Source organism: Amblyomma maculatum, chromosome 1, assembly GCF_055883805.1.
Source record: "Amblyomma maculatum isolate TAMU_Amacu chromosome 1, ASM5588380v1, whole genome shotgun sequence".
Classification (NCBI taxonomy): Eukaryota; Metazoa; Arthropoda; class Arachnida; order Ixodida; family Ixodidae; genus Amblyomma; species Amblyomma maculatum.
In genome coordinates this window covers 175,739,001-175,752,881 of record NC_139344.1, presented here as the reverse complement: position 1 = coordinate 175,752,881, position 13,881 = coordinate 175,739,001, and the positions used below count along the sequence as shown (strand labels likewise).

The 13,881-nt window shown below is 46.3% G+C and overlaps 1 protein-coding gene across 3 annotated transcripts in view; it reads right to left on the bottom strand.

Annotated features, from left to right (window-relative positions):
• Positions 1 to 13,881, bottom strand: part of Edem2 (ER degradation enhancer, mannosidase alpha-like 2) — a 129,015-nt gene that overhangs the window by 91,203 nt on the left and 23,931 nt on the right. For all 3 annotated transcript variants that reach the window (XM_084589627.1, XM_084589626.1, XM_084589628.1), the window contains exons 8-10: positions 13,561 to 13,666; positions 11,846 to 11,943; positions 9,609 to 9,734 (exon numbers count right to left, since the gene is read on the bottom strand). In XM_084589627.1, coding sequence (XP_084445753.1) covers positions 9,609 to 9,734; positions 11,846 to 11,943; positions 13,561 to 13,666 — 330 coding nt within the window. The remainder of the gene's footprint in view (positions 1 to 9,608; positions 9,735 to 11,845; positions 11,944 to 13,560; positions 13,667 to 13,881) is intronic.

Genomic DNA, 13,881 nt, shown 5'->3' with positions numbered 1-13,881 from the left:
TGTGAACCAATTATGAAAGGCACGCTTCACAGCTCAAGTGGACTTTCACTCTCACCTTCCTTCCTCCCCTTACGGCGCGATTCAGGTGTCCACAGAAACAAGTGTGACAGATACTGCGCCTTTCCATTCATGTGAACCAACTTTGAAAGGCACGCTTCAGAGCTCAAGTGGACTTTCACTCTCACCTTCCTTCCTCCCCTTCTGGCGCGATTCAGGTGTCCACAGAAACAAGTGACCAACACTTCGCCTTTACATTCGTGTGAAACTATTATGAAAGGCACGCTTCACAGCTCAAGTGGAAGACGCGACCTCAAATGGTGCACACTGCAAAGATAATTCATGAATAATGCGAGCGCCCTCACCGAACTGCAGGGTAACATGTGCAGTAACCGAGAATTCACACACTCACAGAGAAAAGCATCATTTTTGATGTAGCTTGCTTATATACACCTAGTTCACCACAGTAAAAAAAAAAAAAAAACTTCGCCTTTCAAAATATGTCTCGAATGGCATCGTTCCAGCATTAAGCTCTTTGGCGCCTGTTCCTGGGTTTCGCGTCGTCGTTGCCGTCGCCATTGTCCCTCGTAACCAGTTGTCTGTAATTGTACATATATGTCTTGCTCGAATTAGTTGCCTAAATCTATAGAAAAGCTGAAACAGCTGACGAGCTGCGCTCAAATTTCGCATTAGAAAGTACCGTAATCGTCGTCATTTTTTTTCGTCACATATATTGCACGCGCGCATGTTTTCAAAGATCGCATGCGACAATAAACACAAGTAGTCTGAATCTGACTTCAGTTTTTGTTCTTACTCTTTATTCATTTGTTTTATTAGGAAGTCACTTAATTGATTATTATGCAGTGTGCTTTCTTTTGTAACAGAAGGAAAGGCAAGAAACAAAAGTGGTGATTGTATCACTGATTCTTTTTTTTTACAAAGTCTACAATATAGTAAAATTTGAGCAAAAAGGCGCAGCAACAATAAACAAGTAAAAATATAGAAATGCACCGCTAAAGGTTTTGGAGAAAGGCCGCACATATGACACCGCAATAATTTTAAAGTAGTCTGATACCAATTTTTGGTGGTATTTTTTTTTCACTTGCTAATAATGCACTAGATATTCCTGTATAATTCTCCACGTGGTTTCTTGCTTACCACCGCTAAGTAATTTATAATTAATTTTACTTTCTTCACCAGTTTCGGCTTAGCGGTTTCAGCAGCCGAGCGGTTGTTGTAAGGTCACAATTGTCTAGGTCACGCGCGGGATTTAAAAAAAAAAAAAGCTTTAACCACAGACTCACTTATTAGCTCCTCATTTTGCGCTTTCAATAGAGCCACTTGTTCTGCGCTCCATGCCAGTTTTCTCTTAGCTCTTCTCAGAGCGGGAGAAATGTTGCAGCATTTATTTGGTTAGTTGCATGCTTTTTCCTTCTTTCTGCGCATCTTGTGTAAGCCTCCGCTGGTATTTGCATTCGGAACAAAGACCCTCCAGTGCACTCTACCTATATAGCTCTATCTTCAGCTTTAGATAGTGTTGTATTGTACGCGCGTTTTTTTCTTTTCCGAGAATATACACTGTAGTGTCTACAGAACTGCGTTCAGGCTTCCAAAAGTTATCACTTTTTCTATGTACAAAGTGACAAAGTTCTTTTTCTTTTTTTTTTTTTAGGCTCGATAACGCGCGTAGGCTACAGATTCAGCAGGTGCTTCGGTTAATTTGGTCCAAGTTGCAGGTATGTAAATTGAGTCAAACGGATCCCGAGGCTCAAAGCTGCACGTCTGCTGCTGCGGGCATGAGTTCTCGCTCGGCTCTTCTGCTGCCACCTCCTTGGAAGCATTGTCAAACATCCTTGACGGTGCGTGCATGGCTGTCGTCTGCACCACTGGCATTACGGCACTGCGTTTTTGTCGTTTAGCGGCCGGTTGGTCACAGAGGTTCCTCAACTTTCTTTTCGATGTCTTCTTAGGCAGAAGATGGTTCGGATAATGGTCGAATAGCGTTGGCACGGTTTCGGGCTTAATTCGTGGTCTATCTCTAGCGAGCTCGTTGACGATGCCGTTTACTGTCACTTTGAACGTTCTCTCGATGTAGCTCTCCTCAAAATATTTTTCGCAGACAACACACGTTGAAGCCAACTTGCGGTCCTGTCTTTTAATCAGCCGCTTCCACTACGCAAGCTGCGCAGGGTCCGATGGCACACCGAACACAGAAACCTAGTCCTGATTCGAGCGGTAGCCACTCCGACAGAGCGACACGAAACATGTCTTTTCCCTGCCCTGATGCTTTATTTTTAGCATCATTAAATGTTGCAAATTTAATTATCTCATATGAATGCAAGAAACAGAACGACTGAAACAAAAGAACAGCGTAGACGCGTCCAAAGCGCTCGAACCCACAGATGGCTCGGCCAGCGCAGCTGCGGCAAATCAAGGGCGCACCAGCGGCCGACGGCGTCGACGGCACCTTTACGATGAGCAGCGCCCCTGGCGGCCAAAGTTGGAAGGCATCACCGGCGCGGCCACCGCCTCCCATTGAGAGAGCCCTCCGCACGGCACACTAGCCAGTATATTCTACGCACTATACTACGACGCTGCCGAATTGCAAAATGGCGAATGCCGCAAAGCATGGAATCATGGGAACTCAAACGTTACTAGACTAGGTTGGGAACTCGTCGGAATGCATTCGCTGCAGGATGACTGCAGATCAACCACCAGGCGGCTCCATGTTCGGGGTGCGATCATTACGCGGGGAATTTAAAAAATGGAATTTTGACCTCAAAATTCAGGGGTGCGATCATTACGCGAGTGCGATCATTATGCGAGTAAATACGATATATCCGAGTTTTTAGTATACAGTCGAACCCCGTTATATCTAACCCGGATATATCGAATTTTGGTTATATCGAACTCACGGCATATCCCCTCGAAAATCTCATGTTAAAATATAGGAAAGCTGCGTCATATATCGAACTTAATTTCACCGGTCAATCGATACATCGAACTCCGTACCACACACTGGAAAGTGTGCCTTCCCCAGAGATGATCGCATCACCCTTGGCCATTTGCCGTGTGACGTTTTCAAGCCATGCGCGGAAAGAATCGGAGGGGACAGTTCAGCGACGGCTGGTCTGGGCAGCGTTGTGCCTATTCCCCAGAGGCGCTTGCATCTGCAGTTATCGTTTCCCGCGCGCCAACACATGACATTTGCAAGCCATGTGCGTGGGTGTGCCCATCCTTTTGCCAAGCTATCTCTCTCCTTCAGCACGCGCTACGCATGCGCCAAGCCAGCTCAGCCCGTTTTCAGACCGACGTCGGACGCTTTCTCCAGCGTGTGTTGCGAACCCTCTGCGCGCAGCGGCTGATATGACTATGGCACCTGCGGTCGTTAAAAAGCGGCAGCTCTGTCTTTTTGTTTTTTTGCGAGTTATCCTTTCTTATCGTTGTGCTGTTCGGACGTTCAGAAGCGGCAGGTTTTTTTGTTTTTTTTTTTTTGGCGGGAGTCGTTTATCCTTGCATGTATGAATCCACGAAAGCACGCGGTCAGCTGCTGCGACCATGACGCCCGCCCCGAGCGCGGCGTGATAAATCGAACCAGGCTTCTGCGATCAAGCCATCACGGGCACTCTGCCAAGTTCGCTCCCCGCAACCGCAGGAGCTATCAAAAGATAAACGCGCCCCGACGTTATTGCTGCGCAGCATCTTGGCACGCTGCCAAGAAATGAGCTGTGGATGAGACGACCGAAACGGAGTGACGTACGCCATCAACGGAGTGACATGCGCCATCGACATGCAAGCGAAAACGCTCGCAATTTCTGCCGCCGCCACACAGAAACTTTATTTTGAGCTGCCGGGGTGGCTCGCGCAGCGAATAGGACGCATTTCCAACAAGTTTGAAATTTTTCGCTCTGTCGCTGCCGCTCGTTGCAGAAATCGCTCATGAGCGAGCTGGCCTTAACGCATTTTTTTCTTTTTTTCAAATTCTCGGTGCAAAAGTGGAGGGTGGGTTCATTATGCGAGTGGGTTTATTACGCGACAAATACGGTATCATGTTTTTGCATCGTAACTGCTTCACAAGCCGATTTCTGTATATCGAATTATCGATATATCGAACTATTTTGCGATCCACTTCGAGTTCGATATATACGGGTTCGACTGTATCTGAGTTTATTATAGCAGGGCTCTACTGTAATATAACCCAATTTCAAGAATGTCACACACATATAGAGATGGAAAAATAAACACGCTCTGAACATAACAGCATTGTCTTGTGTTCCATTTCCAGTATTGTGGACTGTTTCATTGCATTGTCAAAAAATTAAATCAATACCAACTTATTCTGCTTTCTATTATTGAATAACCAAGCCATTACCACAAAATTTTCATGGAACATGTCGTTTTTAGTATATGCTGATTCCAAATATGTCGTTCAATTTCATGTAAATAAACCATATGCACATCTATTTAATATTGTATAAAAGTTTGTTAAAAACTATAGATAATTTTGCTGTGCAGAATTAGCTAAAATGCATGTCATCGGCTTCTCTTAACATCAAGGAACGCAAATATAAAATGATTAATATTTGTATCATACAACTTCGGCAATAGATGTTTGAAGCTGCCGCTTCAGAAATGGGCGGGAAGAAAATTGCAGAGGTTTAACATAGCTAAGCTTAGTATATAATGAGTGAAAGCATTAGCTTGCTGTAGTTCACCTTGATAGATGGTAGATGTAGATAATGTTGTCGCTATCTTATCACCTACAGCTGTTCATGGCTCTTAATTTTGAGGAGGGTAAGGGGTGGGCACTTACCGTAAAAACCCGCGTATAATATGAGGCATAATTTCAGGATAGCAAGGACAAAAAAAAATGTTTAATTCGCGTATAGTGTGAGCGAGCAAAGATAAGTAAAAGTATTTACTTGCACTACAGTTCACAGTTGCGTACGCACTCCATGCTTTTGCATCCAACAACTCCCAGCACCAGGCGTCGCGAATAGTGCCGTGCACCTTAATGTGCCAGTGGCCGGTGCTGGCTCGCTCCCCTTCTCCCGCTGACACACTAGATCGGAGAATTTCACACACCGTGAGAAGAGCAGCTTACATTCACCCTGGCTATTTGCGGAAGCCACATGGCCCTCAGAGCCACACTCACGCCTCTTCGTGTCTAGCACTGTGCGCGGGCGCACGGCATTTGTGCCTGTAATTGTTCTCAGATTCAGGATTTTCGTGATCGTCATTGTCCGGGGTATTGTTTGCCGACAGTCACTTGCTAAAGAAATCTTTCTCGTACTTCTAAACGTATTCGGTATCCCGAATTTCTCAAAAAGCATGACCAACATGCTCCTTGAGAATCCTGGTGAAGTGTTCGCTATTCGGCCGTAGGGTGTAGCCAGCATGGCTGGGGAGCCCCGTGAGAGACCCGTACAACATGCGGAGTGATCCTTTTGCTGTCCCGACATCGTGTGAGGTACGATCGACCTCATTCCGGTCACGTGTTCATTAAAGGCATCGTGGTCGTGAGAATCGCAGGGTCAGCGTGGTGAAACCGAAACTGTCGAAACAGCCAACGCCACTGGTGGATAGCGCCTCCTCTGGCTGGAAGCCTGATGCTGATAACGCTGATTAATAATGAGGCCAGAACTGCAAATTTAGGCTGAAATTTGTTCGGATCTGCATATAATACGAAGCAGAAATCTGACATAATAAATTCGGAAAAAAAAATCCTCATAATATAAGCGGGCTTTTACAGTAAGCCCCGCCTTTAAGGGTATGACGCGACTGTGTTAAAAGGCTCCAATTTGATGGCTCTCCTTGCTAATCCTTGTTCGCATACTACCTACACTTTGCTACCAATCCTTTAATTTGTGCCTCTATTATCCTACACAAAATAATTAGCATACAATAGTAAGCTACCTTACTACAGTCGAACCCGGTTATATTGAACCCGGATATATTGAATTTTGGTTATATCGAACTCACGGAATATCTCCTTGAAAATCCCATGTAAAAGTATAGGAAAGCCGCGTCATATATCGAACTCAAATTCGCCGATCGTTCGATATATCGAACTCCGCACTACGCACTGGAAAGTGTGCCTTCCCCAAAGACGATCGCATCACTCTTGGCCGTCTGCCGCGTGACGTTTTCAAGCCACGCGCGGAAGGAATGAGAAGGGACAGTTCTGGACAGCGCCGCACCCATTCGCCAAAGGCGCGCGCATCTGCAGTTATCGTTTCCCGCGCGCCAACACATGACGTTTCGAAGCCATGTGCGTGGGTGTGCCCATTCTTTTGCCCAGCTCTCTCTTTCAGCACGCGCTGCGCATGCGCCAAGCCAGCTCAGCCCGTTTTCAGACAGACGTGGGACGCTTTCTCCAGCGTGTGTTGCGAACCCTCTGCGCGTGGCGGCTGACGTGGCTATGGCGCCTGCGGACGTTAAAAGCGGCAGCTCTTTTTTTTTTTTTTCTTTTTTTGAGAGAGTCATTCTTTCTTATCGTAGTGCTGTACGCGTGACGTAGCGTAAGATATGGCGGCTACGGACGTTAAGAAGCGGCAGGCTTTTTTTTTTTTTTGGTGGGAGCCATTTTTCTTTGCATGTATGAATCAAGGGAAGCACGCCGTCAGCTGCTGCGATCATGACGCCCACCCCAAGCGCGGCGTGATAAATCGAACCGGACTTGTGCAATCAAGCCATCACAGGCACTCTGCCAAGTTCACTCCCCGCCACCGGAGCAGCTATAAAAAGATAAACGTGCCCTGACGTTATCGCTGCGCAACATCTTGGCACGCTGCCAAGAAATGAGCTGTGGATGCGACGACCGAAACGGAGTGACGCGCGCCATCGGCATGCAAGCGAAAACTCTCACGATTTTCTGCCGCAGCGACACAGAAACCTTGTTTTGAGCTGCCGCGGTAGCTCGAGCGGCGAGCGGGACGCAGTTCCAACAAGTTGGAAATTTTTCGCTCTGTCGCTGCCGCTCGTCGCTGAGATCGCTCAATCGCTTGCATGTGAGCGAGCTGGCCTTAAAGCATTTTTTTTTTTTCCAAATTCTCGGGCACAAAAGTGGAGAGAGGGTTCATTATGTGAGTGGGTTGATTACGCGGCAAATACGGTATCGTTTTTTCGCATCGTAAGTGCCGTCACAAGCCAATTTTTGTACATCAAATTATCGATATATCGAACTTTTTTGCGATCCCCTTCGAGTTCGATATATCCGGGTTCGACTGTATATGAAGGGCCACCCAACATAGGTATAAAGCTCCACCTTAATCAAGCTGTACGAACATGTCTGCGTGACCTGTGTCTAACTTGGTGTCCGTGTCCTGGAGGGCTGGACTCTAACCTCACACTCCCATCTCAAGGGCAAAGCCAGAATTGGCAGTGCCTGCCAATTCGGCCATGTTACCTGACAACTACCAACTGCCAGAGTCATGGCCACAATTTTTCGTTACAACGCTGATGCTGCAATGCCAAAGCCGGATTTTTAGAAGAGAGGCCATAAAGCTATTGCGTTAATCTTTTTTATATTTTCTCTAGAAAAAAATAAAAAGCTGAAACTGCTCTGACAGCAAATTTCTTGGCCTGGCTACTGGACTGACACAAACACCAGAAAAACACCAAAAATGGCATGAAATAGTGAGGTTACAACACACATCAATAGTTGCAGATCTGAAGAGGCACGGTAAGTAAGAAAAAAGTTGAAAGAGTATAAACATGTACATTCTTTGTTTCGAGATTTTTGCTTTAACTGATCCAAGATGGTCCAAAACAGTGGGATTGCAACCCAAAACACCCCAGTGCAGCTCAATTAATATATTATCAAGGCATTTATCAAAACCAGTTTCGGTTTCGTTCTTTCGTAGCACAAGCATGGCACAATGTCGAAAATGCAACAACATCCCACGAGAGCTCCCTACTTGCAAAGCTGGTGATCATGTGGACACTGAATATAATGGTGCACAAAGGTAGCGTTTTTCATCTACTTCCAATCATACATGCAAGTGCAAAAAAATATCATCATCGAGCAGCACTTCAGCATAGCTTCAGACTCCAACTAAGATGCTATTTTGCCCGATGACACGGATGTTGCTGACATTGCCAGGCACGTTTTTGAACCGTTCGCCAGCAATGAAGCAGGAAGCAGCAGTAGCAACAAACGCTTGGTCGGATGGCATGCTTGGAGTGTCAGCTGGTAGTGGTAAGACATGCTGGACAAAGAAACTGACTACCTTGAAGATGCTGCTCTCTTGGCTCGATTTGCCAGCGCTGCCAACCATGCCAGCATTCGAAAAAAAGTTTTAGTAGAAAGTTATAGCGTAGCGTGATCTGTCCGTGATCAGCCACCGTGACCTGCTACTGTGCGCCACTCACACGCTGAGTGATCCTGACATTGGTTGACCCTGACACGGCGGCCACCGTCCTAGCATATTGCGCCATCTGGCGCTGTCAAAGCGATCTGCGCATGCACAATGGAATGCGCAATGGCGGACTACGGTAATGTTTCCTCGCATACATAACAAGCCTTTGTACAGAGGACTGTAAATAACTAATAAATTCCTGATGATCATAGGCCAATACCGATGCTGGTAGGATTGATTGCAGTGATACAAGTGAGTTTTTTTTTCCCAAAGCCAATTTGCTGTGCTGCCCAGTGAGACTCGCCTGACAGCTGCTAGCTCCCCTGCTGAAGGAGTCACGTAAACCAAAAACATCTTTTATTCTATTACAAGATGGGCTTCTAAGTAAAGCGGTGACAAAAGTCCAACCTTTATTACAGTGTTAGCCCGTTCTGAACCCATTCCGAACCCGTTCCAAAGACAGGCCACAACCCCATGGCCTATCTTGCTTTGGCAGAAGCCTAGAATGCAGTGTGATGCATCATGCTGAGCTTAAAAATATGTCGACCGTGGAATCATGCCAGATGAAGTAATGGCAACATGCACCAACGCACACAGAGTGAAAGGCGATCAAGAACATTCCCAGGGGTACACAGTCGATGGCGAGCTATCCTGTGTCGTCACTGCTCTTTGCTCTGGTGGCTCTATGTTACAGTTGTTTGATGCAGTCATGCTATTTACCTACGTACACGCTTTCATCACAGAGATGTCACTGACAATGGGTTTCGAAGAACGGCGTCTATACACGAATTCTAATTAAAATAAAATTAAAATGTCTTTGCGGCAACATGCGAGGTTGGGACTTCTGGGGGAGCATCTCTGTATAACCAGGAAACAAATTGTATTCCTTACAAAACTTCAAAAATAGGGTGTCTATACTGCTTTAACATTGAAAACATTTTACACAAAAGGGCAAAGACACTAAACAGGCTATTGAAGAGCAGTCACAATAGTGTTTGGTGGGATAAATACATTAAAAATCTACAAAATGTTTCAATCCAGCATCAGTACATGAAAGTATGTAGTAGATGTGCTCTTTTTGGCACAACTTGCTGCTGCAGAGACAGTTAAGTGGCACTCAGTCCATAAGGTTTTCAGAATAACAAAACAGAGTAGTGGAGTATTCATGTGTCAATGCAAACCACGTACACACTGTTGAGCCAACTGTTGAGCCACAAAGTACAAGAAAGAACAGATATAGGACATGCCCACCTGCAGTCCTGGCCAGAAGGCAAGAAGCGCATCCATGAAGTTCCGCGAGTTTGTGTTGGGCCGATGCATGTGCACGTCAACAAGCATTGGGCCCTGACTGACATATTTCATCACGGCAGTGTAGTGCTGTAAAGGGAAACAGGAAATCATAAAGCAGAGTTCTGTGACACTAGCACACACACACAAAAAAAAAGCCCATAGAGTGTGCGGCGTCATTAAAAAAGAAGTAGAAGCACCTCCTTGGTAGCAATGGCTGCTCTCTAGCAACATGTCCAGATCCTCCCATGTCACCAACATACTGCTTAGAAGCCCCGATGACTGAGCCTGTTCAGCTAAGCCTTCTTTGTCTTTCTGCTTTGGCTGACTTTTACAGACAGACCAGTGTTCAAGCGATGAAAATGTGGGGATCTACATTTCTCTGTTTACATGTGGTTAGGCCTTGCCAAGCAGTATGTGGACTGGAGCCCGCCATTCTTAGCAGGTGACACCATGTGCTGCGCTGCATAGCTCATGCTATATGCTTCTGCCTTTGCACCTTTGTCCCTCACGCAGACAGAACTTGCCTTCACTTACAAAGGAGGTTCCTCTTTCCATGCTAGGAGAAAGCACAGTGCACCATGGCATCTTTAGAGTCTTTGTCCTACTGCCAGCACAAGGACAGTCGCATGGATGAGCAGTTTTCCTGACAATTACTACAGTCAAACCCGGATATATCGAACCCAGATAATTCGAATATGCATTGGATATATCGAACTCACGAAATATCCCCTTAAAAATCCCATGTAAAATTAAAGGAAAGCTGCGTTATATTGAACTGCAATTTCACCGGTCGTTCGATATATTGAACTCCGCACCACACACTGGAAGGTGCACCTTCCCCAAAGATGATTGCATCATCCTCGGCCATTTGCCGCGCGACATTTTCAAGCCATGCGCAGAAGGAATGAGAGAACAGTTCAGCAACTGCTGGTCTAGAGCAGCGTCGCACCCTTTCCCCAAAGGCGTGCGCATCAGCGATGATCTAGGGTGGTGATGATGATCGTTTGCCGCACAAAAGCATGTGATGTCTGCAAGCCATGTGTGTGAAGGAACGAGAGGAAACCAGTTTGGCAACGGCGGGTACAGAGCAGATGCAGCCAATGTAGTCGTGGTGATTGGAAGAGGGGAAACAATGCGATAGAGCGAAGTGCAAGGGTGTGCCCATTCTTCTGCCGAGCTTTCCCTTTTCCCTTCTTCCTCTCCCTTTCCCGGTGTTCGTTCATAGCAGCACGCACTACGCATGCGCTGACAAGCCAGCTCGGCCCGTGGCTGACAGAACATCGGACGCTTCCTCCAGTGTGTGCTGTGAACCCTCTCTGCGGGGCGGGTGACGTGCGATGCGTGTCTTGTGTCATGCTGCATGTGCGGCCTAGATAAACTATGGCAGCTGCGGATAAAAAGAAGCGGCAGATTCTTTTTTTTTTTTTTCTTTTGCAAGTCGTCCATCCTTGTCGTGCTGAATGTGCGGCGCAGCGTAATCTATGACGACTGCGGACGTTGAGAAATGGCAAATGTTTTTTTTGTCTTTTTTTTCTTTTTTTTTTTTTGTGAGAGCCGTTCATCTTTGCATCTATGAATTAACAAAAGCACATGGTCAGCTGCGATCATGACACCGGCTTTTAGCACTGTTCACATTAAACGGCATTTGCAGCTATCACGCTTTACAATAGTTTTGTGGCAGTGGACTCTGCCTGCCCCAAGCGCGGCGTGATAAATCGAACCAGGCTTGTGCAATCAAGCCATTACGGGCACTCTGCCAAGTTCGCTTCCCGCCACCGCAGGAGCTAGCATCAAAACTATAGTCAAAAGATAAACACGTCATAACGTTATCACTGCACAGCGCCTTGGGCCACTGCCAATAAATGAGCTGGGGATGAGACGACCGAAAGGGAGAGTCCCTAGAGAGCAAGGTAATGTGGGCCTTATACTGAACCGGTCAACCAAAACAACAGCGGCAGGGAGTGTGAAAACTGCAGTGTAGCACTGGTTTTCAGGCCACAAGTATAGGCTATGAGGAGGTTTAGATTGAATAAGCCTAACAGTTTTTTGTGCCGAAGCATGCTTGATGTCCATGGATATATGCCATCATAAGCAGTGTTAAAACTTAAAATTTTGAGCATTTATAGCACTTTTTGATGTTAATGATGCACTTCAAATACTGAAATAAAACGTTTAAATAAATGGTGAAGGTGAGTTACCTTGTTGAACCTCTCTAGATAGAGGTCATCCCCAAGCAGAATGTATGCCTTGAGACAGTACTCATAATAGGAATCAATGCCAGCACCAACACCACTATCTGCAAAAAAAAAAAACATTTCTTAGCAATCGGTCAGACTGTACAAAAAGAAAACTAAATTATACAGTCGATCCCGGATATATCGAACTCGAAGGGGATCGCGAAATAGTTCGATATATCGATAATTCGATATACAGAAATCGGCTTGTGACGGCACTTACGATGCGAAAGAACGATACCGTATTTGTCGCGTAATCAACCCACTCGTATAATGAACCCACCCTCCACTTTTGCACCGAGAATCTGAAAAAAAAAAAATAAAAAATGCGTTAAAGCTAACTCGCTCACATGCATCGCTGCCGCTCGCTCAGCGACGAGCGGCAGCGACAGAGCGAAAAATTTCAAACTTGTTGGAACTGCGTCCCTCTCATTGCTCGAGCCACCGCGGCAGCTCAAAACAAGGTTTCCGTGTCGCCGCGGCAAAAATCGCGAGCGTTTTCGCTTGCATGTCCATGGCGCGCATCACTCCGTTTCGGTCGTCTCATCCACAGCTCATTTCTTGGCAGCGTGCCAAGATGCTGTGATCATCTTTTGACAGCTCCTGCGGTGGCGGGGAGCGAACTTGGCAGAGTGCCCCTGATGGCTTGATTGCACAAGCCTGGTTCGATTTATCACGCCGCGCTTGGGGCGGGTGTCATGATCGCAGCAGCTGACCGCGTGCTTTCGTTGAATCATACATGCAAGAATAAACGACTCCCGCAAAAAAAAAAAAAAAAGAACAAAAAAAAAATGCCGGTTTTTAACGTCCGAACAGCACAACGATAAGAAAGCATGACTCGCAAAAAGAAAAACAAAGAGAGCTGCCACTTTTTAACGTCCGCAGGCGCCATAGAGGGTTCGCAAAACACGCTGGAGAAAGCGTCCGACGTCTGTCTGAAAACGGGCTGAGCTGGCTTGGCGCATGCGTAGCGCGTGCTGAAGGAGAGATATAGCTCGGCAAAAGGAGGGCACACCCACGCACATGGCTTGCAAACGTCATGTGTTGGTGCGCGGGAAACGATAACTGCAGATGCGCGCGCCTTCGGGGAATGGGCGCGGCGCTGCCCAGACCAGACTAGCCGTCGCCGAACCGAACTGTCGCCTCATTCCTTCCGCGCGTGGCTTGAAAACGTCACGCGGCAAACGGCCAAGGGTGATGCGATCGTCTTTGGGGAAGGCACACTTTCCAGTACGTGGTGCGGAGTTCGATATATCGAATGACCGATGAAATTAAGTTCGATATATGACGCGGCTTTCCTATACTTTAACATGGGATTTTCAAGGGGATATTCCGCGAGTTCGATATAACCAAAATTCGATATATCCGGGTTCGATATAACCAGGTTCGACTGTATATGATAAAGTTCAAAAATAGACACAATCAACTTATACAACCCTAAAAGTGAACACAAAGGGTTGCCTTGCGAGGCAATGAATGTACCTGTCCTCGCAGCTGGCTGCTAATTCAAGATGACATTGCAAGCAAGATGGCTAACATGCACTCTTCATATGTTAGAAGGCATAGTTACGCAACACTCTTAAAATCTGTTGCAATTTCATTATGCTGAGTCTAAATCACATGCCGCACTGTGAACAGACAACATGTTGCACTCTCACGGGTGCCCCTGCAGCACTGACCTCTTCGTATCCAATCCCCACTATGAATGTTGAGGACTGTGCCCATGAGGTCACTGGATCGGTGGCGCTGCTGCCACAAGTAGTCCATGGCAGCACGAGCCTTTGCCTACATGGGTCAGAGACACATGTTCCAAATAAAACGGATGGAGCAATTCAGTTCACAAGCAATGGTGCACGACATAACATACAATGCCAACATCACTACACAACAAAATAAAATTCAGCAAGACATGTTAACTCATGCCAAAAATTTAATAAGAATAAATATTCAGAGTGCATGGTGTGGTATGATATGCTATTATAGGGTTTAATGTCCCAGTG